The sequence below is a fragment of the Purpureocillium lilacinum genome, assembly GCF_023168085.1.
Source record: "Purpureocillium lilacinum CBS 284.36 DNA, scaffold_4, whole genome shotgun sequence".
Classification (NCBI taxonomy): Eukaryota; Fungi; Ascomycota; class Sordariomycetes; order Hypocreales; family Ophiocordycipitaceae; genus Purpureocillium; species Purpureocillium lilacinum.
The window spans coordinates 1,607,141-1,628,258 of record NW_027072114.1 but is presented as its reverse complement, the minus strand read 5'-3'; the positions used below and the strand labels follow the sequence as shown (position 1 = coordinate 1,628,258).

The following is a 21,118-nucleotide window of genomic DNA, read 5'->3' as shown; positions in this document are numbered from 1 at the left end:
ACTTAAAAAAAATATAAAATAATTATATAATTAGACCTTTTTATTTATTTTAATAATATTACTTTAATAATAATTAATTATTTTAACTTTTACTTTAATTTTTTATAATATTTATAATAAAGTTAACTTTTATTTTTACTTTTTTAAAGTTATTTATTAAATTTAATATTTTTATACTTTAATAATCTCTTTAAGCTTATATAATAAAACTAATAATAAATATTAAATAATTAATTTATTAATTATAATTTAATTAAATAATATTATTTATTATTTTATTATTAATAATATATATTATAATAAAGCTAGCTTTAAGAAATAAATAATTAAATTATTAATATTAAATATATTATAAAAAAGTAAAATAAAGTTATATAACTTTATTACTTTTATATATAATATAGCTCTTTTTCTTTATAATATTTATTTCCTCTTTATAATATTATATAACTTATAAATAACTTAAGCTATATTTAAGCTTAGACTTTAAAGATTAACCCTTTATATTCTCTTCTTTAAACTTATATAATTAATAAATAACTTAATTTAAGCTTAATCTTAATCTTTAAGGCTTAGCTTTTAATACTTATATAATTTAATATACTATTATTACTTTTAAGATATTTTAGTTTATAGCATTTAAGTAGAAAATAAATAATATCCAAAAAGCATATCTCTATATTAATACAGCCTGATATTTACTTAACCTTCTATAGTAGCATTCGACGGGGGTCCTCAATATACTCCTTCAGCTTAACGAGGAACTGCACAGCTTCCCTGCCATCTAATAGGCGGTGGTCGTATGTTAAAGCAAGGTACATCATGGGACGAATCTCAATCTTGCCATTGACGGCAACAGGGCGGTCCTTGATGGCGTGAAGTCCAAGGACGGCACTCTGTGGCAGGTTAATGATCGGCGTGCCCATAAGGGAGCCGAAGACACCACCGTTGCTGATTGTAAACGTGCCACCCGCCATGTCTTCGATGGTCAGCTTGCCGTCGCGCGCCTGTATTCAGTGATTAGTAGATGTCGAAACGTTTCAGCCCGGGAGTCCACGCACCTTCTTCCCCATGTCGGCGATGGCCTTCTCGATCCCCACCATGTCCATTGACTCCACGTTGCGGACCACAGGTGTAACAAGACCCTTCTCAGTGGCAACCGCAACGCTAATATCGACGTAGTCACGGTACACAATAGTGTCACCACCATTGGGGCCCTCAATGGATGCGTTCACGGCGGGAATGTCTCTCATCGCGAGGACAGCGGCCTTGGAGAAGGCACTCATGAACCCAAGCTTGACGCCCGTCTTCTTCAGCACGTCATCCTTGTACAGTTTGCGGAATTCCATGATGTTAGACATGTCGACCTCGTTGAAAGTGGTCAGTGAGGCGGCGGTGTTCTGTGACTGCTTGAGGCGCTCGGCAATGCGCAGGCGCATTCGGTTCATCTTGATCTACAGCAGCAAACATGGTCAGCCAAGTCCGAACGTCCAAGCCGTGGTCGGTGACACATACTCGACGCTCCTCACGACCACCAGCGGTGGCTGGAGAGCTGGGGGTGGCAGGCTGTTGAGCGAGTTGAGCCTCTTGCTTGGGTTGTTTCGGTGCCTCGGGTTTGGTGGGCGGTGGCTGCTCTGCTTGCTTAGGCTCTGGTGCAGGCTGCTTGTCGGATTCTGCCTTCTTCTCGTCACGCGCTGGCTCCGGTTTGGTCTCGTTTTTTCCGCCGCTCTGTGCAGACGGTTCTGGCTTCTCGCCCCCGGCACTGGGCGAGCCACCGAGCTCGATGCGGACCAGGTCCTGCCCGACTGTGACGGTGTCCTCTTCGCTGACGAGAAATTCCTTGATGGTTCCGGCCTCCGGGGCATTGACTGCGACGTCGATCTATGTGTTGTCGGTGCTGTCAGCGCGAGGAGCCTGGCCGCCTGTAGTCCCAGGCAGAATAGCTCGTCTCAGCGTACCTTGTCGGTTTCGATCGTGGCAATCTCTTCGTCCTGTTCGACGTATTCGCCAATCCCCTTGGAGAATTGCTTCAACGTTCCTTCCGATATCGATTCGGCCATCTGCGGCACCTTGACGACCTTGTCTGCGTACCCGCGGACGACCTGCATCATTGCGGGAAGCGCCACAAGCGGGCTACTGCGAGGTCGATGCTGCATTGGACGCAGCGACGCCATGCGGGCGGCGACGGCTATCCTTCTGGACAACATGGCGGGCTGCGTGTGCGTTGGGCGCTTGATCAGTGTCGGCGTTCGCAGCTCTGGCTGTCGATGTGCAGAGTGACAAGAAGGAGTGTCGCCGTGGGAGCTGTGGAACGGACTGCCAGGAGGTGAGGCGCGTCGGAACCACAGGCGGTGCCTGGCGACCTCTCTTCCGTATTCTAAAGTACCTTTGGCGCGTTCGATTCCCGAATGGTACTTTGCAGTACATGCATCCCATTGAGAAAATTTCGGGTGGTAACTTGCGTAACCAGCTTAGCCGGAGCTCGGAACCTTGCCCTCGTTCCAATTGGCTACGACTGTGGCTTCCCGGTGAGTTGCCGGCATATCTCGGTCTGCGGAGCCGTCTTGCTCGCGCCTACCCTATACAATGTGCGAATGCGCGACACATATCAGGACCCTGACGCTTCGGCATACTATATGGGCAACGGGATACTTCTCGTATGTCCTTTGGAAACCATTGCTTACGCATATGCCGTCCCCGTGTAGTCGACTTTAACTGACACTCGCTCAACCGTGGTGCAGTGGTATTGTGATATTATGTACTTGTACGGCAAACCGGCCCCCGACTTGCAACAAGCTGACCGTCAGTACGACCAACTTACACACAAGGCAGACGCATGCACCGCAGCCCGATAGCGAACGCCAATTTGGCATATGCACCAGGCCGCATGCATAGGGCAACGGCGAGACCGCTCGCGCGTCACGCTTCGCGGCAGTAAACGTCAGCCACGGTACTCTCGAGTCCGCGCTTGTTTTGCTATTCGTCGCATGAGACGCCAGTTTGCGGCAACGAGGAACGCAGCTCGTCGCAGCACCAGTATTCGCCAGGCATTGCTGAGATGAGTAGGTAAATGCCGAGGACCATGCTTCATGAGAAGCGCAGCCACGCCGGACATGGGCGGCAGATTCGTACAATACGGATACCAAGGAGAAAGCCTTATCTGCAGCGCCAGGCACAGTCGCAGTTACACGCGCCCTTTTGCATACACAAGCCTCTGGGCCATTATCGGACAAAATCGAGCATGACACGTATAAGGCTTCGACCAGCCGCTTCTTTTCGCTGCGATGAAAGCGGCAGGGTGACAGTGAGGTACGTACCCACTGCCTACTGGGTACCTAACAGGCACGCCAGGTCAAGCAAGCCAAGCGGGTCGAGCCAGGCAACAAGGCAGCAAGAAATCCCCAGCCAATCCCAATTCCACCAAAAACAACCGCGAAGTACGGCAAACCGGCCGTACCCATCGACGTCAACTCGAAGGCTCGCCGTGAGAACCGATCGACCTGCTGCGACACGACACGATAGTTTCCAGCTCGAACCCCATACTACACCAATTGGGACCCGAGAGGGAGGAAGACGCCGGAGCTACCAGGCCACGCACCGCGAGCTTCACGAACGGCACGGCGAGGGACGAACATCCGAGTCGACTCTAATACAAACAGCCAGAGAGATGTCTTCGCGGCGAGCAGCACTGTAAGTCCCGTCAACGTGTGATGGTGCGGGACATGACACGCTAATGAACACTCCAATTGTAGGTCCTTGTATCGCCGGTCACTGAGACTGGCACTGGACTGGGCTGTTCAGCGCCAGCTCTGGCGCGGCCAGGCTCTGTACATTCGGTCACTGTTTGAGGCAAACCGCCATGTGGCCGACCCGAGGCAACAAAGGGTGCGAAGATTAGACAGATGCGACGGCTGCTAGCAATTTGAGCTGCGAAGAGTGCTAACACGACGACCGGAGCAGGCGTTATTGTCCGAGACCGAAAAGCTGCTCGACAGTTGGAAACACCCCGACCCCTATGTTCCGCCGACGGCCCCAGGAGGCATGTTCAAACCGGAATCGCCGTTCGGCGGGAGCGAGCGACGTACACGCTAACATGTCCAAACAAGGTTCTAAATACGAACGCAACCTCCCTTCGCCGATCCTGGAACGTGAGTCCATCGACGTCTCCAATTCTCCATATAGTCTGTTGCTGACGTACACCTTTCGCATTTCATTAGCCCCCCCGAATCCCATCAACCGACATTAATGGGACGATGATTGAGCTACGAGGGGAGATTCTCGAAGCAGGGGGATGGCGTGCTGTACATAGACCAAGGATCGCAATCAAACAATGATGGCGCAATTATGGCACACGTAGATGTTTGTTTGGACATATAGTGAGCGATGGACGTGGCTCGTGTGCACGTCCGACGTTACCCCTGGACACCCAAGACCGCCGAGAAGTGCATATTGCTCTTGCATCTTAGCACAACAAGCCGACAAAGGACAAACGAGAATAGCATGCGAAGGGAAGAAATGCAGTTTTGAAGTTGTTTCTCATTCATGATGACCATTGCCGTGGGGGATTATAGTACAACCCAGACGCGTGATAAAAAAAAGACCAAAGTAGCCGTGAACCCTGAACCGTGACCCCATGTCGTAGCACCCAAAGCAATCAACCGTCGCAAGTAAAACAGAACACAACCATTTACAGCTCCTGGCTCGGACCCTTGCCACTCTTGCCGGTCTTCTTGGGCAGCAGGTCTGGAACGAGAATTAGCAATCGAACAGCCACCAGTCCGGAATAGACGACACTCACTTTGGTGAATGTTGGGGAGGACGCCACCCTGGGCAATGGTGACGTGGCCCAGCAGCTTGTTCAGCTCCTCATCGTTCCGGATGGCGAGCTGGAGATGACGGGGAATGATACGCGTCTTCTTGTTGTCACGAGCAGCATTGCCAGCCAGCTCAAGAATTTCAGCGGCGAGGTACTCGAGGACGGCAGCCAGGTAGACGGGAGCACCGGCACCGACACGCTGAGCATAGTTGCCCTTTCGCAGAAGACGGTGGACACGGCCAACGGGGAACGCGAGACCGGCCTTGGAAGAACGGCTACGAGATACGGTCAGCATGCGGAGCAAGGAGAGCAGGTACTGCGACGATGCAGATTGCCTGTGACTTACGACTGCGCGTTCTTGGAGCCAGAGGCCTTGCCGCCAGACTTGCCACCGCCGGTCATTTTGAATGTGGTTTTGGAGTTTGGGGAACTTGGGACGTTCGAAAATGTACGAGAGTACGGTTGAGAGACGTGGCGACGGAGATGCGGGCGAGTGACAGTGGTGACAATTGGGGGATTCGAAATGGGAGAGCGAAGGGAAGATGGAGGGGGGCCCAGAGGTTAAGTACTTTTCGGCGCGTTGGAGACGTGATGCTGGATCACCCACCCAGAGCTGCCAGCACGCTAGTCCTGTTATGGGAAATAGGCGGGCTCGCGTCCCCCCCACAAGTGGCCCCTCAAGCTTCATGGCGCACCTCATGGAAAAAAAACACGGGCACAGCAACTGGGTGGGTAGGTACAAAGTACGAGCCGACGCGCCGGTGGGTACGAGGCTGCAGGCACCTCCCGCTGCTCCGCAGAACCGGACTGGAACTGGAAGCCAGTCATGCCCAGCGCAGCCCCAGCCCAGCCACTGGACACAACGATGTGGACACGCGGGACACAGACACCTGGGCATGGAGCAGCATGCCGTGGCCGGGCTGTCGCCTCGCAGCTGCCCCCGGACTCCGTCTGGAGGTCGTGGCGAATCTGTAGCACTATCGCCAGGCATGCGCTGTTACTACTAGGTACTGCATGAGCGGAGGCCTCAAAATGCTGTGCATGTCCAGTATCGTCCACTCCGAGTACCGCTCGGTGCGTCGCGCCTTGGTACTATGCGCTCGTCTCGAGTGTCCTTTGTTCGGTCGGAGGTGGCGCGAGCGCGCCCCAAGGGCGCCTTCTTTCACCCGACTGCTTTTGCGTGTCTTGCCCGCATGCCTCGAGGCCCGCCCAGGCAACAGAACGAGCCGTACCTATGCAGTACCCTACCTACATGAGGGAGCACGCGAGATAGTGCGGTATGTACTGCTGTAGTAGAGTACAGATAGGTACGTACCAAGGTAGTTGATGCCATGTCGTCCGTTGCTCACTGGGCACTGCCTACTAGGTACTATTGCTTCCTGCCTCGCTCGCGGAGCTCGAGTTTGCTGAGTCAGCTATCCAAGTGCCCGGGACGGGGGCAAAAGTACACTGTACCTCGTCCATTGTCTTGTGCCTGCTGGAGGACCCGCCCAAGCCGCATGACGTGCGGCAGCGCGATAAACGAGCTTCCAGGTACACACACCAGGCGCGGGGATTGGGATGCTTGTGCGCTGCCAGGTGACTTTGACCAATCAAAAATCGAGACGCGGCCAAAACACAAAAACACACCCAGCCACGTCCAGTGCAGCGTGCACACCCACGCCAGCTTGGCAGGTGCGTTCTGCTAACAACGTACGTACTCGCAGCGCTACCCAGCGCGTACGAGTACACACCGAGTTGCCAACCTGGAAAGGACCTCCTTGCTGCCGCCGCCGCCATTACCCACACGCCCTGTGCGCGCACATGCCTTTCCGACCTTTGATGCTCAGGGGCCTGCCTGCCTATGCCTGGCAAGTAGTGCCCACGCGGCCCCAGCCAGCCAGCACCATGATTAGGAGTCGCGGGCGTGATGCGTGAGGACAGGCACTGAACGGGCGGGGCACCTACGAAGTAGTAGACAGGCCCGACGCGCTTCTCACCAGCTCCAAATTGGATGAGGCGGGCGGTTCTCTCCAGTTGCGGAGTGCTCTTCGTACCCGTCGTTGGAAATGGTGCACCACTCCCGTCCCCAGGTCCAAGGGTCCATCGTCGAGGCCACCCCGGATCAAGGGCTGACTTGACCGTGACATTGTCTCATCGCTGGATGGCTCGCGGGCGACATACCCGACCTGATTGCGCAGGCGGCTCGTGTGATGGGCAGCCAGCCAGCGAAAGACTCCCCACTGGTCAAATCAACGTCTCTGCTTGCACGGATAGCACGCGCCACCAGAGCTTGCGCGCTCGATACAGGTTGGGGCCTTAGTACATAATACGTGTACCTGAGGGAGCCAGCTACCCAGCACGTACGTACGTACGAGCAATGTAGCCACAGCAATACCAAGAAAGATACCACTACTCGCAGTGTTCGTAAGTAGTGCCTACGTAGCACGTAGTATCACGCACGTGTTATGTTGTCGCAGCGCCGTCGCCTGGCCAGACCCGGCGCGCCTTACAATTCCTCGTCGCGGCGAGGCGCGCCGCTCGCAAGACGCGCTCCACTCACCCGTTTCCCGCGCCCCCACCCTTGCTGCCCACCGCCTGCTTCAACCTCCCACACGCGCATCATGCGTACCCAGCCTCCCCCCCTTCCCCCCCAAAGGCCTGCACAGGCACTAACCGGCTTGGCCAGAAATGGCAGAAAAACACCGCCATTCAGCGCCAACCACCACCAAGCCCCCCGGCTGCCCGTCTCGACGCTGCACCCCAATCAGTAACCCACTGCCGTCGCGGCGCGTCAGCTACAAAAACCCAGCCCACCCCCCAACCCTTCTTCCTCCGCCATCAACTTCCATCCACCACCCGCTGACTTCCTGACCCGCTGCTCTTCCCAAGCACGCAGATTTCATCCTCAGCCTCACGCGTACAGATATTTTTTCTGTTTCTCAGTTCACCAACAAACCGCAAAAATGCCCCCCAAGGCCGCCGACAAGAAGCCCGCCTCCAAGGCCCCCGCTACTGCCTCCAAGGCACCCGAGAAGAAGGATGCCGGCAAGAAGACTGCCGCCTCTGGCGACAAGAAGAAGCGCTCCAAGACCCGCAAGGAGACCTACAGCTCTTACATCTACAAGGGTGCGTGCCTCGCCTCCCCGGCTTTGCTCCAGGCTCGTCCGTCACTTACTAACCACGCGCTCCAGTCCTCAAGCAGGTCCACCCCGACACTGGTATCTCCAACCGTGCCATGTCTATCCTGAACTCCTTCGTCAACGGTGAGTCTCCCGTGCCTGGCCATCGTGGCCTCCCTCTCCTCGCTTTGTTGCACAGGCGCTGACGTGCCCTCAGACATTTTCGAGCGCGTTGCCACCGAGGCCTCGAAGCTGGCTGCCTACAACAAGAAGTCCACCATCTCTTCTCGGGAAATCCAGACCTCTGTCCGCCTCATCCTCCCTGGCGAGCTTGCCAAGCACGCCGTCTCTGAGGGCACCAAGGCCGTCACCAAGTACTCTTCGTCCACGAAATAAGCTCTGCGATTGGCAGGAGCTGTTTGTGTTTCGAGGGTCCATTGCTTTTCTGTCTTTTTGCGTGGCATCAGGGTGTCATGAATGGAAGTCCCCGGGCGTTCACATCAAAGTCGCCTCGTCTTTGGGATTTCTTAATGCGTTACGGATGGTTTTGCTTTATGGGGGCAATGTCTTCAAACGGTCAACGGGGTTTTGCGGTTGTACAATAAACATCGAGAATAGGGTCTCGAGGCAATGAATTCGTGCACATGATGATCCTCTTCTCGCCCTTTATGAATTGCTGCCTCTTCGTTGCGATGCAAAAGCTATACAGTTTTGACTTAACCCCAGAGCTATTTCACCATCAGGCATGGCCACTACAGGCGGTTTCCTAGCTTCACGGAGTTCGTTCGAAAAGAGTGCGGTGCTTTGCTGGACGCCGACTATCCCAAGCCCGCCTTGGTCCGCTTCATGGTCTGCGTCACCGGCTGGAGAATGCCCTTGTTGTGCGTTGCACCGAGAGCAGTTCCACTGCTCCATCCCATCTTCTCCAGCATGGCCCGCCCCCGGTTGCTCGTACCCAACTCTGGTGCAGCAGCCCCCACAACCTCGCCGTCGCGATAGCTCGTCGCAGCATGGCCACTTCCTCCTGTTGCTGAGGGGTTCCCCGGCTTCCGCTTCCCCTTGACGTCTAGCCGCGGCAAAAAACGTCTATGGATTCGGGACAGGGCTTGCTCGAATTTGCTTTCGTTGTATGACAGAGTTCGTACCGTGCGGTAGAGCGTGGTCCGACGCTGATCTGCCTTGCCCGTGGACTTCGAGTTGATTTTGAACTGGTTGGCCAGCTCATGAATGATCTTGCGGGCGTGGAGGTCCATGGGCGGAAAATTCCGACTTTGTTGCGGTTAGTTCTGCATGTAAATTAACCAGCGTTGTTGCGTGCTCACCTTTCGTCAGTGCCCATGAGGAACACCCTGAACTCTGCGCCAACGTCCTGCATGGACATTCCGACTGGGTACTTGAGCCTCAGGTCGCCTGGCGCTGGGTTCTGACCAAGCAATCCGAGTGCCCGTAGCTCTTCTCGTTGCTGCTTTCGCTGCTTCTTTTTGTGTCGGTCGTTCTTCCAAGCCACCTGCAGCTGTTGCTCTAACTCCGAGTCAGAGACGTCAAAGGTTGCCGGAGCCCGAGCCTTCTTGCCCCTCCTAGGTCGTAGACTCGGGCGCTCCCAATCCATGTAGTCAAAATCTGCCGTCTTCCTTTGCGCGGCTGCAGGGCCCTTGTCTGATGCTGAGGCAGTCGAGTCACTCTCTGGTGGGCATACACCTCCGTCATCGACGTCGGAGACAGAGCTCAGGCTTTGACCTGCGATCAATTTTGCCAGGGTCACATCGTCCACCTCGGCGTCGCTGTCGTCGCTTCTGTTATTCGCAGATCCAGCGAGTTCATGTCGGAAGCCCCTCCTCGCGGGCTCCTCATGTGCAGCGTCGCCGTCAGATGTGAGTGCGCTGCGTCCGTTGCTGCGTTTGTTGCTGCGCGCCTGTGGCATGTTTTGCTCGCTCTGGTTACTGCTATCGCTTTCCGTGCCGCCGAGGTCACGGCTGTTGTGCCCGTAGTGGTGTAGTGCGTCGACAATCTCGCCACTCTCTCGCATGTTGGCAATGTAATCAGCGAGAAAGGCGTCCTCTTCACTTCCATGCCCAGGCCGACGGCCGCCGCGTCTTCCGGACCTCGCGCGTCGATGCCTCCCAGTAGTTAATTGTAATTGCGCGTTGCCTTTGTCAGTTTGTACAGAGGTAATGCCCTCTCGGGGTTCGTGTGAGTTGGCAGCGGTAGATTGTTGCTCCGTGGCAGCTTGAGAAGGCGAGGGTTGGACAACAACTTGATGCGGGCGTGTTCGGGCGCGGCCGCGAAACAGTATAATCTCGTCGCCAGAACTGCTGCAGGGTGACCGGTGCCTTTCTGGTATGGGGATAGCCGGTTTGCTGGTTGCTACTGCCGTTCTCTCGCCAGCGAGGTCATAGAAGAAGAGCGCATCCTCGCCTGTGTCGGCTGCATCTGCTCCGTTCCTGGATCTCTGTACGGCGTGCTCGAGCTCATCCGGGCCCATCACGGTATCCTTCTCTGCGCCACTGTCCGGCGATTTGGCCCGTCGCTCAATGGGTGGGCCGGCTTGGGTGCTGGCTGGGTTGCTGCCGTGCTGGTCCAGGTCGTCATTCTTGAGCGGCTCGCTCAGCCCAGCACTGCGGAACAGTACAGGCTGACTGCGAAGTCTTGAGTTGCTGCTCCAGGTAGAGTGGTCATGCTGTGACGTCTGCCTAGCTTCATCGGCCATGGTGAATGTTGCTTTGACGGTTCCCAAGTTAGTGGCAACATGGTGATGGTTGTGATTATGACCTACTGGAGTGGGCCGGACTCGGCGTGGTCACCTGCGACGAAGCGACATCTGCCCGACGACCACGTCCCTGCGAGCCTCCTCGGGATAAGCCACCAACCCGCGAGCGCGGCACCGTGTTCATCCCGCGAGTGTTTTTTCGAGGCATGACGAGCGCTCCAGGGTAGGTGTTGAGGGTAAAAAGAATACGCCGAAAATGCTTTGGCGTATGAAAGCGCGAACGCCTGCGTCGTGCCCGCGTGAATGCGTGCACAGCCCGAAAAAGACGTGCGCTTCTCAAACGCTCATGCGCATGCTTGCAGGCTTCCCGGAGCTCGCGATATGGACCGGGGCCGTCGTGAGGCTGTGCTATGCGGCAGCTGGTGCCGTCAAAGGTGGTCAGTGGTCACACTACTGCCCGTGGTGGTTGGTGGTTACACGAACATGGGCATGTGTGAGAACTGTTTGGCTTGGCTCACGGTTCGGTGGAGAGCGGCACTATTATCGATAAGCAAGGGAGGCAGGCAGGTGTTGCAAGTACCTCTCTCTACTGGCACATTACCCTTTCGCCACCGCCCTTCTCTAGTACTTCCACGTAGCTTAGCACCTAGAGGTACCAGCGTAGCAACTTCGTAGTTAGGTGTTAGGTGAGCTGCTGCAAAGCACCTGGGGACGTTGGCTACTAAGGGACCGAGAACTACCTTATGCACCTTCCTCGCCCGGCACGAAGCTTAGGTAGGGTAGGTAGGTACTGTGCCTGGTGAGGTACTACCTTAGGTAGGTTCCCCCCCCACCACACGGGTAGGTACTGCACAGGTACCTGTTGCAGCACCATGTGCCTACCTAGATAGGTGCCCAGGTACTTGAAGGCAGGTACCGACTTAGTAGAGGTACCGGCAGCACCAGAGGCACCTGGAAGCAGTTGCGTCACGCGCCGGGCGGCTGGCCTCGCAGGCAGCCGACTGCAGTCACAGGAGCTCGTGGCGGAAATGCAGCCCCAGCTCCTCCTGCGGCCCTGCCCCAGGCGTCATTCTTTCCCTGAGCCCGCCGACTTACATCAGCGCGAGGCATCATCCCCCGCCACATTACACCAGGCTCAACAATCCAACCCTTTGCAAGCATCGCCCAGAAACCCAACGAGCAGAGACGACAAACATACCATACTTACCCCGGGTGCCACCGGGGACCACTGACATCAGCGATTCCGCGTCTCTGGGCTTCCAACCCCGCCTCGCCTGCGACGACGCCGCGTTCCGACCTCACATCGTGGCCGCGAAGGGCACGGACAGCATCCTGCCAGGCACGTCTCCGTCTCACAGACTATCCTCAATCCGCTACAAAAGTGCCGTCAACGCAGAGATCTCCCCGTCAAATTGCCGGACCTGGGCGGTGAGAACCGCCCATCAGTGACTCGCCATGGAGTCCGCTATTGCTGGTGCTGGACTCGGCCGCTATCGGCGCATCGTGCAGATGTTTTGGGACCCTGAGCCCGTCAACGATGCCGCCACAGACCAGCCGGTATGGTGTCTAGGTCGGTCCTATAGGTTATCCGACAAGCCCGCCGCTGGAAGCGCCAGAAGCCGCGATGCCAACGACAAGGATCAATTCGAGAGTGGCCCTACCCGTTCGAGCCCGAAGGCGGTTCCTCGCCTGCCATCTCCGCAGGCGCCGAACGCTGCTGTCTCTGATCCGCCACTTAATACCCCAGAAACTCCCCCGGAGTCATCATCGGCCAGCCTTTCGTCCTCACTCGCCTACGACGAGTCGACCCGTGATGCCAGCGGTGGTTGGCCCCAAGGCTTTGTCGAAGACTTTGGCTCCAGGTTTTGGATGACGTACAGGTCTGACTTCGCGCCGATAAAGAGATCCGCAGATCCGAAAGCGACATCTGCGCTGTCCTTGTCTGTGCGCATTATGAGCCAACTGAGCGAGCAGGACGGCTTCTCATCAGATAGTGGATGGGGATGCATGATCAGGTCTGGCCAGGGCCTCTTAGCCAACACTATGTCCATGGTTAGGCTCGGAAGAGGTATGTCATGCCCCAAGGCGACGAGGCGGTTAGGAACCGCCTAGACACAAGTGGCGTGCGAACAGATCCTCTGACTGTCGATTATAGATTGGCGTCGGGGCAAATGCCCGCAGGAAGAGCGCCGGCTAATCAGTCTCTTTGCTGACGACCCACGCGCACCGTATTCCATACACAGTTTTGTTGACCATGGCGCTATTGCCTGTGGCAAGTATCCAGGAGAGTGGTTTGGCCCTTCTGCGACAGCACGATGCATACAGTTCGTGGCGTTCCGTCCCATATCGGCCGCGCGGAGCCATGAGTGACTGACGATTCTGACACAGGGCTCTCGTCAACACACACGACACGTCTCTTCGGGTGTACTCAACTGGCGACGGCCCCGATGTCTACGAGGACAGCTTCATGAAGATTGCAAAGCCGGACGGTGGCGAATTTCATCCGACGCTCATTCTCGTCGGGACCCGCCTGGGGATCGACAAGATCACCCCGGTATACTGGGAGGCACTCATCGCATCCCTTCAGATGCCCCAGTCCGCCGGCATCGCTGGGTAAGTGAAATTTCAGCGAAAACGCAGTTCCTCTACCCTGTTCAGTTCTGACGCACCACGCACATACAGCGGCCGGCCATCCTCCTCTCACTATTTTGTTGGTGTCCAGGGCAAGTTTTTGTTCTACCTGGACCCTCATCATACACGCCCAGCCCTACCATACTACGCCGATACCAACCAGTATGCCGATGACGACGTTGAGTCGTGCCACACCACCCGATTGCGGAGAATCCACATACGGGAAGTCGACCCAAGCATGCTGATTGGCTTTCTGATCCGGAGCGAAGAGGACTGGTCGGATTGGAGACGTTGCGTGAAGCACGTCCAGGGCAAAGCCATCATTCACGTTGCGGACTGCGACCCGGCTGCCCAGGCCCCGCCCGGCCAGAGGAGAGCTGCGATTGATGAAGTGGAGCCACTGAGTGATGAGGATGATGGAACGATTCACGCAGCATAGAGCTGTTTGTTTCATACGCATACGTATGCCGGCGTCTGGCGTTAGTGTTGATCATGTGGGCTCGATCTTGCATTCGCGGATGCTCCAGATACCAGATGAATGTAACCGTCCGCTCGGTAAGCTACCCGTCGGGGAGTGATTGCCAGCTTGGTGTGACTCGGTCTTGCTCTACTTTCCCTTCTTCCCCTTTGACTTGCTCAAGGCCGGTGTGCCGCGAGACAGTGGTGTAGCATGGCCCTCATCCCTAATGTGTTTGAAGAGCTTTGTCCTGGACTCGAAATGCTCACCGCAGACAGAACATCGGTGCTGTTCCCAGAGTGAGTGGCGGTCAATGGCAGTAGGCTGGATCATCTCACCTCAGTGCTTGCGTCGGAAGAACGGGCCGCTGCTGCTGCTTTCCTTGCCCTCTTCGCCTTAGCCTTGCCCAGCTTGACTTGACCAGTCGCGTCCTTGCCAAGCGACATGTCCGCGATTGAGCTCATCACATCGTTGTCAGTGTCCGCCGCCGAGCTCGTGGCATCTGCCTCTACTTCAACGGTCGGTGCAAGTCGCTCTTCAACAATGTTCCTTGGTGCATAGTCTTCGTCGTCGGCCGGCGGCGATGGCGAGTGTTGAGGAGATGCCGACGACGCTGAAGCGTCATTATCCTGGTCCATGCCGTGGCCGCCAAGTGCATATCCATCAACGGGGTCCCCATTCGCTCCTTGGCTTTCCACCTGCGAAGCAGCGGAGCTAGGACTTCTGTCTCGCTCAGGACCAAGGGGGGCCTCAGGGGTCAGCTCCAGATCGGCACCCTCCTTCTCCATCTGGCGCCGCAGTAGCTGCACTGCTTTGATATGCTTTTTGCTCCGCTCGTGGGCTTCTAGCTGTTGCACACTCTTGAATGTCTTGTTGCAAACAATGCACTCGAGCAGTTCAACCTCGGAATCCTCGCCAGACGATTCTGAGAAGACGTGGTCTGCGCCATCATCGCGTGGGCCGGCCCAGTCTGGAACACTGTAGTCGGCCATTCGCTCCTGGTTTGCGGCTCGAGACCGAGCAGCCTGGGCCGCCGCAGCATCTCGCAATGCCTTTTGGCGCTCTGCCTCAGTCTGCGCATTAGGCAAGTAGCGAGGGTCACGTTTCCGGACAAACCCAACCAAGAATCTGACGGCATCGTTAAACTCGCGGACAGCATCGTCGCGGCTCTTCTTGTTCTCCTTCTCCATGAGCCGGCGAACTCGTCTGTCAGGGGCGTCTGATAGACGGTGTCTGTCTTTCCAAGAAAAAGACTTCTTCGTGGAGAACCCGGACCAGGAGGCATAGAAGACCTTTACGACCTGGTCGTAGTCGTCATCGGAGGAGCCAAAGGTTGGGTAGTCGGGGACGGCCATGCCCTCAAACTCGGCGGCTGTCTCTTCTTCGAGTGCAAGGTGCTCAAACGTCTCGCGCGCAATGCCGAAGAAGCCCGTCGGCTCGTCATTGAACGGCACTGCGGCGTTGAACCGGCGCATGAGACTGAGAATCTCGTCGGTGGTCGTCAGGCGGACATTGCGGAATGTCGTTGGCGCAGCACCATCGGCGAGGTCGTCCTGGCCGCTTAGGATGGCGTCTCGGTGGGAGTCGTACCACGCCCTCTCCTGAGGATCGGAGAGAACCTCGTACGCGGACTGTACCTCGGCGAACTTCCTCGTGGCGGCTTCTACATCATTCAAGTTGCGGTCTGGGTGAAGGTCGAGCGCCTTTCGGCGGTATGCCTTCTTGATGCTGCGAGACGGCGGCAACACATCAGCCATGTGAGTCATGGGCGGGCCCGTGTTGGCAAAGAATCTGCATCTTACTCATTGTCGCTCGCATCACGCTCCACGCCGAGAAGTTCGTAGTAGCATATTTTGGCTGTAGCGGTGTTTGCCTCCTGTTGAGAGGAGGACTGGGACGCGCCCATGTCGTACGGGCGTCTTGGAGCGGCGACTTTATATGGACTGGATTGACGAGGCGACACTGTTCATGAAGCACGAGTGAACGGCAACCTTTCCTCGCCGACGGGCCCTCGTGGCTCGAGAATCGTTTCAGTGAAGATTTTTGGAGTCCAAATGCAGCCGTCCGGCCGTCAGAAGAGGATGAGCAGACGTGAAGTTGACGGTGGTTTACGAGCAGGAGACGAGAGAGAGGAAGCTGGTGAGAAGAATGAGAGAGCTTCCAGGCATTAGAGGGACTTGGTAAGTGAAGTTCGTAGCCCAGTAAAGATTTGAATGTAGTAAGGTACGGCACGGTTCGTAATACCTTGGAACGTCGGGTCGGTAGGTAAATACCTACGGCGTACTTATATTCTCACCGAGGCAGGCTAGTACTCTTAGTACTGTGTAGGTACTTATTTAAGTAGCCTATCAAAAGAGTACCTATCTAGTAGTTACTATACCTATTACTACCTTGAGCAGATACCTACTAAACACCTAAGCATAAAGATAGTTTGCCCCTAGCAGTACTAAATAAACCCCCTTTTGGTGGGTTATACCCGCCCGCGTCATGAGGCGGCCGTTCAAACCAGCTACTGCTGTAGCAATTACGTACCGTCAGTACTTTAGGTACTACCTTAGGTACCCACCTTATCTAGGCGGGCAACCGATCACCAGAAAGTGTAGCGTTGAAATACCGACACGCACAAGTCTCGGAGCAGTACATTTGTCCCGCCTCTCGGTACCTTACGTGCTCCCGCGGCACAAGTTGTACACCCGTTGTACCATCTATTAGCTCCCGGCCGCTGCCCTTTGGCGGCGACATAGTATTCTTCCCGCCCCCCACGGGCGAATCCGCCTCCCGGCCTCTCCTCTCCATATGCTGCCATTCTCGTGCCTACATACATACACTTTACCGCACGGCGCCGCCAACCGTCAGTCATGCGCGTTCGATTACCTTGCCCACTGCGCTGCAACACGACCAAACGGCAGTAACTTAGTCCCGGTCCTGCCATGAGGGCCCGGCTCCAGCCACCATGAAGTTTGCGCACGACTTCAAGCAAACTCTGGCCAGCCAAGGTGAGTTGCGCCGGGTTCACGTCTTCTTTGCGCCACGCGCCCTCGATGATGGAAGCTCTGACAAGCGTCCCCTCGTAGGCTTCCCTGCCCACTGGGTCAATCAGGCGATTCCATATAGTCAGCTCAAGAAATGTCTCAAGAAGGTGCAGCGGGAGCTGCAAGACCTCGGCCTCGACCCTGACACTCTGCGAACCTTACTCGATCCGAACACTGCGTCGCCTGTCGCTCTTCAGTACAGACTCAAGGGTATGGAACCCATCGGCCGAGCTTGCGCGACGCGTCTCTCCAGAGCAGGCTGACATTTGTTTCCGTCTTCTCAGCCGCCAGCGACTCCAATCTTGTCCGGCCCAAACTCACCGTCTACCTCCACCTGCAGGATGGTGTTGCCGTTGATGCGTCGCTGACCCCGACCTCGCGTCGGTTTTTCGAGCGCATCGCTGCCGACTTCCCTCTCGATCGCCCGCGGCAACAGCCCGACCCTCCGCAAGGTTGCGCCGTGGGAAATAGCAAAGGAGAAACCCTGAGCGAGCCTTCAGCCGAGCCAGTCTCCGTTGAGACATCCAGCAGCACCGCGTCCTATGAGACCATAGAAGTCCCCTTAGTCTTCGACAGCGAGTTTTTCGATATCTTGCAAAGCGACGTGAGCAACCTCGAGGCGCTGCAGACGGAGGAGAGGAAGAAGATGACCGCGGAAGTTATCGCGCTTGGCGGCGAAGTCGCTCAACTATCGCAGCCCAGCCGTTTTTCAAAGACTGATATGGCTCGCTGGCGCCGTATATTCGAGCTGTATCTTGACGCCGAGGTTTTCTTCGCGACCCATGAACGCGACCATGGGTCTAGATCAAGCCAGAGCGCCCTTCGGCAGCTGCAGTGGTTTCAAGGCGAAGTCGACAAGCGCCACCTTGCAACGGACTTCAAGCTCCGCGAAAGCCGAGCCGCCTTCTCACGATTCTTGAGCCTCAACGTCAGTCTGCTCAAGAACCTGCAGTTCCAGGAGCTGAATAGGCTCGCCGTCTTCAAGATTCTCAAGAGTACGTCCGCGGCCGCTCCTCCCCCGTCGCGCTTGGGCCATTGCAACTCACAGCCATCCGCCTCTTAGAGTTTGACAAGCGCACATCCTTGGGCGTCTCGCAAACATTCCCAAATGCTATACAGGCGGAAGGAGTTCTGTCGGCTGACATTGCCAAAGACGTCTGCGCCCAGATGTCTTTGGAGCTGGTCTCGGTGGTGCCGCAGCTCAACGACTACTTATGTCCTGTGTGCTTCTCGGTAGCATACAGGCCCGTTCGGCTGGATTGCCAGCACGTCTTTTGCATACGTTGCATCGTCAAGATTCAGCGACGCCAAGAAAAGCACTGTCCCCTGTGTCGCGCCGACGTCGTCATGAATGCATCGGCAGGTCAGTTCGCCTTCCGACGTTGAAGCGAGACAGCTGTCACTCAGTGCCTCTAACCTATCACCGCTGTGCAGATAACCTCGACCACAAGCTCGAGAAATACATGAAGAAGTATTTCTCTAAAGAAGTCAAAGAGAAGCAACGTGCTAATGAGATTGAGCGGGGCATTGAGGATTACGGGCCGGAATACACGCACCAGGAGTGCGTGGTTATGTGACGGTTGGCCTAGCAAGGGCGCTGCCTGGCAGGGTAGCATTCTTCGACTCAGCTAATATCGTGTTTGTGGCACTCTGATCAAGGACCAGAATAATATCGCCTGGACGTGGCCTGTGATGCCTATGATGACGGACCACATGAGGACTACGCGGGGAAAAGTGCAGGGTGTCGACCCATCAGTTTGGTCGATTCCGCCACCGCGGCCTGCAATACTACTCATACTTTTAAACTCGATAAATCGCGCGACTGCGCGCGGAAATATATTTGCCATGATGCGAAGACGCGGAGTCCCACCACTGATATCTCATGCTATGCCGCCTCGGCCGCGGAAAGGGCCTTTTCAAAGGTAGCTTGTAGATGATCAGTCTCTTCCAACCCGACACTCACGCGGATGAGATCGGGATCCACCCCGTATTGTGCAGCCCATGACAGCTCCTGATAGTGCGCGAGCAATACGTACGGCGAGCAGAGTGTGAAGTTGGTCCCAAGACTTGGGCCCTTTGCGATTTCCATCGCATCGTAAAAGACCTGCGCCTTCTCTTTGCTTGTGAAGACAACGGACAGCAAACCACCGTAACCGCCGCTGGGCAGGCGCCTGGCGTCGTAGTTACCTCTCGAAGGGTTCCACTTGGGATAGTAGAGGCTTTTCACGAGAGCGCTGTTGCGAAGGGTGTCGCAGATGGCCTCTGCATTGGCGTTGATTCGGTCAACTCGCCTCGCAAAGTCGCGGCTGTTTCTCTCCATGAATATGACATCCTCGGGCCAGTACGTGTCCTCGAAAACGTCTCGGTCCAAAGCCTGCTTCAGCACGTCGTAGTACTTGCTCTCGGGATTCAGGATTGCACTGCCGCCCATGACGTTGGAGTCGCCGGAGAAGATCTTGGTCAAGCTGCTGACCACAATGTCTGCAACCGAAAGGACGTCGATGTTGGCAAATGTTCCGATCGTCTCATCGACAACGACGGCGAAGTCAAACTCATCGGCCAGTCTCCGGATGCGGTCCAAATCAGGGCAAGTGAGCAGCGGGTTGCCCGGAAACTCGCAGAAGAGCCCGAGGAAGCGATGGCCGGACCGAAGGAGAGTTTCCAGCTCGTCCAGGTCCTGTGATGACGCGTTGCCGTAGAAGACGCACCCGGGCCCAAATTTTTGAAGGATTTTGAGTGTATCGACGTAAGGAAACCCGAAATTGATGCTCTTGAGCTGGCCACGGGCACATAGCAAGGCCTGATGAGCGTTGAAGATGGCATTCATGCCGGCGGGGAAAAGGTATACGTCGTGCTCGGCGAGACTCTGCAGACCTCGTGTGTTGGGCGATGGGGTGGGGAGAGAGCCGCTGTGAAGGTCGACCTCGTGGCAGAGTGAACCTGCGATGCGGCGCCGGATAGCCGACTTGGCTCGTTCAACGAGGCCCAAGTCGAGATTCCTCCCGAAACGCTCCTCCAGGAACTGAGTGCTCTCCTGCGGCTCGCGGGCGGTAGCGGGCGCCGGCGGCTTGGCCAATGCCGGGCTCGTGACGGCATCAATGGATGCCTGTCGCTGGTAGCGTCGCGGGCCGCGGAACGGGCGGGCTTGAGGTTCTTGCGCGCCCCTGGGACTCGTTGTAGCAACGAGCAGATGATCTCTAAAGAGACCGTGGCAGAACTCGGCTCTGCGGCTCGAGGCACCGTCGCCAGTGTGCTGCCAGTATTGTTTGGCAAAAGGAAAGGCCTCCTGGGGATACAGGACCGCGGAAATGGTGGGGCAGAGTCTCTTCAGCAAAGGCGAGACATCCTTGGAGGCATCGAGGGCCAGGTGGACCACGTCGAGCGCAGGTACCAGGCCGGCTTCGACACGGTCTTTGATGAAGTCGAGGCAGCGAGTGGCAGTTCGGGCCGTGGGGAACAGCATGGCGCGCTGGTCAGGCCGGCCATAGGCGGCAGCAATGTCCTCGGCAAGGGCCTGTATGCTCTTGTGAATGAAGAAGCTGACGAGGGTTAGCAATTGCGGCCAGCGGGAAGGTGGCGGACGAGGCGTACCGAGGGTAGCCCGTCGTCATGCGGCCGACAACCCAGTCCTCACCCTCCTCGTAGCCGACGTTTGACTGCCATGTGGGTAAGGAGACGCTCACAGCCTGTGTGAATGCGTCAGAAGCCGCAGCAAGGAGAGTGGCGGGCGAGGAGAGACTCACATGAGCAGTGTCTGGCGGGATTGACTCGCCCAGCGCGAAAGAAGGCATGGCCTCAACGGTGCACTCGGAGGAAGATGCTGGCCTGGGGATAGCAGAAGGCCGGGCACTTGGGGGCGTTTTGCGTTAGCCCAGGTCGATGGTTGATAGACAATCAAGAAAGAGGGCGGGCTTCGCCGACTGAGCCTGAGCTGCGAAGCGTCATCCTCAGCAGCGTTGCCGGAGCAGGCACATGACACTTACATTGGGTTACAAGACCCGATGCGCTCAGGTCAAGGCAATGGGTCGTTGGTGGTGGCGGAAATACCTCTTTGGCCTCAATCGCAATCGGTCGTTCCAAAAGCTGTTCCTGGTCCCTGGAGGGCCGACAATCGGACTCGGAGCCGGCGACGACCCCACTGAGTCATCAAGGGTCCAGTTTGCGTGCCGTCCTGGCCCGGTGTGGGTGGCTACCTAGGTAAGTTAGTTACTGCCCAAACCCCCACGTCCATCAACGCTCCCGCACCAGCCAGCAACCTAACCGTGGTGATCCTGTCTTTGCAACGGATCTCGCCAACAGCACGCAGCCTGTTCGACGACTTCCTCAGTCGTAAAAAACAGAGCGAGCGCAAGGGCTCGCGCACGGGAAGTGGAC

At 56.1% G+C, this 21,118-nt stretch overlaps 8 protein-coding genes across 8 annotated transcripts; 3 read left to right on the top strand and 5 right to left on the bottom strand.

The window, feature by feature from the left end:
- Positions 1–710: 710 nt before the first annotated feature.
- Positions 711–2,111, bottom strand: PLICBS_005693 (2-oxoglutarate dehydrogenase complex E2 component; the record flags this gene model as incomplete). Its single annotated transcript, XM_018319389.2, has 4 exons — positions 711–1,007; positions 1,062–1,454; positions 1,516–1,881; positions 1,959–2,111. The coding sequence occupies 4 exons, from the start codon at positions 2,109–2,111 to the stop codon at positions 711–713; spliced, it is 1,209 nt and encodes a 402-aa protein (XP_018181863.2).
- A 2,576-nt stretch (positions 2,112–4,687) lies between these two features.
- On the bottom strand, positions 4,688–5,218 carry PLICBS_005692 (histone H2A; the record flags this gene model as incomplete). The annotated part of the gene is made up of 3 exons (XM_018319387.1): positions 4,688–4,743; positions 4,799–5,091; positions 5,163–5,218. 3 exons carry the CDS (start codon positions 5,216–5,218, stop codon positions 4,688–4,690), a joined length of 405 nt encoding a protein of 134 aa, XP_018181861.1.
- Positions 5,219–7,761: 2,543 nt separating this feature from the next.
- Positions 7,762–8,313, top strand: PLICBS_005691 (histone H2B; the record flags this gene model as incomplete). The annotated part of the gene is made up of 3 exons (XM_018319386.1): positions 7,762–7,924; positions 7,990–8,061; positions 8,135–8,313. 3 exons carry the CDS (start codon positions 7,762–7,764, stop codon positions 8,311–8,313), a joined length of 414 nt encoding a protein of 137 aa, XP_018181860.1.
- A 422-nt stretch (positions 8,314–8,735) lies between these two features.
- Positions 8,736–10,624, bottom strand: PLICBS_005690 (uncharacterized protein; the record flags this gene model as incomplete). The annotated part of the gene is made up of 2 exons (XM_018319385.2): positions 8,736–9,186; positions 9,240–10,624. The coding sequence occupies 2 exons, from the start codon at positions 10,622–10,624 to the stop codon at positions 8,736–8,738; spliced, it is 1,836 nt and encodes a 611-aa protein (XP_018181859.2).
- A 1,455-nt stretch (positions 10,625–12,079) lies between these two features.
- Positions 12,080–13,694, top strand: PLICBS_005689 (cysteine protease atg4; the record flags this gene model as incomplete). The annotated part of the gene is made up of 4 exons (XM_018319384.1): positions 12,080–12,692; positions 12,780–12,948; positions 13,013–13,237; positions 13,307–13,694. 4 exons carry the CDS (start codon positions 12,080–12,082, stop codon positions 13,692–13,694), a joined length of 1,395 nt encoding a protein of 464 aa, XP_018181858.1.
- A 347-nt stretch (positions 13,695–14,041) lies between these two features.
- PLICBS_005688 (uncharacterized protein) lies at positions 14,042–15,618 on the bottom strand (the record flags this gene model as incomplete). The annotated part of the gene is made up of 2 exons (XM_018319383.1): positions 14,042–15,440; positions 15,515–15,618. 2 exons carry the CDS (start codon positions 15,616–15,618, stop codon positions 14,042–14,044), a joined length of 1,503 nt encoding a protein of 500 aa, XP_018181857.1.
- A 1,047-nt stretch (positions 15,619–16,665) lies between these two features.
- On the top strand, positions 16,666–18,321 carry PLICBS_005687 (uncharacterized protein; the record flags this gene model as incomplete). Its single annotated transcript, XM_065600782.1, has 5 exons — positions 16,666–16,708; positions 16,787–16,954; positions 17,029–17,739; positions 17,793–18,107; positions 18,179–18,321. The coding sequence occupies 5 exons, from the start codon at positions 16,666–16,668 to the stop codon at positions 18,319–18,321; spliced, it is 1,380 nt and encodes a 459-aa protein (XP_065456854.1).
- A 308-nt stretch (positions 18,322–18,629) lies between these two features.
- On the bottom strand, positions 18,630–20,535 carry PLICBS_005686 (folylpolyglutamate synthetase; the record flags this gene model as incomplete). Its single annotated transcript, XM_018319381.2, has 3 exons — positions 18,630–20,283; positions 20,336–20,430; positions 20,488–20,535. The coding sequence occupies 3 exons, from the start codon at positions 20,533–20,535 to the stop codon at positions 18,630–18,632; spliced, it is 1,797 nt and encodes a 598-aa protein (XP_018181855.2).
- Positions 20,536–21,118: the final 583 nt, after the last annotated feature.